The 958-nt window shown below is 65.1% G+C and overlaps 1 protein-coding gene across 1 annotated transcript; it reads right to left on the bottom strand.

The window, feature by feature from the left end:
- Positions 1-413: 413 nt before the first annotated feature.
- On the bottom strand, positions 414-884 carry LOC103802013 (homeobox protein ceh-20-like). The gene has a single exon (XM_009074453.1). The coding sequence runs from the start codon at positions 882-884 to the stop codon at positions 414-416; it is 471 nt and encodes a 156-aa protein (XP_009072701.1).
- Between the last annotated feature and the right edge of the window lie 74 nt (positions 885-958).

Genomic DNA, 958 nt, shown 5'->3' with positions numbered 1-958 from the left:
CAGGGACAGGGCCCAGGGCACCCAGGGGTGTCCCTGCTCAGAGGTGACTGGTCTGCACATGGAGCAAAGGGACAGGCAGGCTCTCCTGGACACCCTAACCATGGGCAGGGAGCACAGCAGAGCAGGAAGGACAAGCACTGCTCACCCCCACTGCCAGCCAGGGCTCCTGCCTGGGCACCCATCACAGCACCACGAGGAGAATATCAGCCCACAACCAAGGATCATCAAGCCCAGCTCCTGGTTCTGCACAGCCCCAGGGCTGTCCCCTTCCGAGCTCTGTGTGCAGGGCATGGCTGTCCTGGCCTCTGCTGGGGATGTCCAGGGGAACATGATAAAGTAGCACCCCCCAAAACCCTCCCACCTGTGCAGCTTTGGCTAACAACAGGGTATTGTTCAGCCTGTCTCCACTCCAGTCACTCCATCTTCCGGCCAGCCCAAACGCTCTGCTCCAGCGCTGCCACGGAGCTGGTCCCTGGGGCTCGGATGTCCCCCCAGAAGACACTCCCTCCCTCACACAGGTGGCTTTGCTTCCCCGACATGCCCTCCCTCGCCTCCTCGCTGCCCTTCACAGGCAGCTGGTCCCAGCGTCCCAAGTCCTTCGGGATCCCGGCTGAGGCTCTCCCGTCCCATGCAGGGTGGCAGTGTCCCCAGCAGTGTCCCCGGTGGCTGGGGGTGGCTCCTACCTGCAGCACGGAGAGGCTGGTCTGCCCCGAGAGGCTGAGCTTCTCCTGCTCCGACGGGTAGGCGTTGAAGCGGTGCTCGTACAGCCAGTCCCGCAGGATCTTCACGGACTCCTTGGGGAGGTTGCCCCTTCTCTTCCTCTTGGACTGCGAGGGGTCGGGGGATGTGGCGCCGTCCTCCTCCCCCGGGTCACTGTCCGACATGGTGGAGCTGCCCGCGGGTCCCTCCTGCCCGGAGCCTGGCGAGGGGGAAGCACAGGGAGCGTCAGGGGGGGTCG

Source organism: Acanthisitta chloris, unplaced genomic scaffold (genome assembly GCF_000695815.1).
Source record: "Acanthisitta chloris isolate BGI_N310 unplaced genomic scaffold, ASM69581v1 scaffold17245, whole genome shotgun sequence".
Classification (NCBI taxonomy): Eukaryota; Metazoa; Chordata; class Aves; order Passeriformes; family Acanthisittidae; genus Acanthisitta; species Acanthisitta chloris.
Note: the sequence above shows the minus strand (reverse complement) of the source record. Positions and strands in the feature narration are given on the sequence as shown.

Coding starts and splice junctions, on each gene's coding strand:
- LOC103802013 (XM_009074453.1), bottom strand. CDS start 884: ATGTCGGACAGTGACCCGGGGGAGGAGGACGGCGCCACATCCCCCGAC.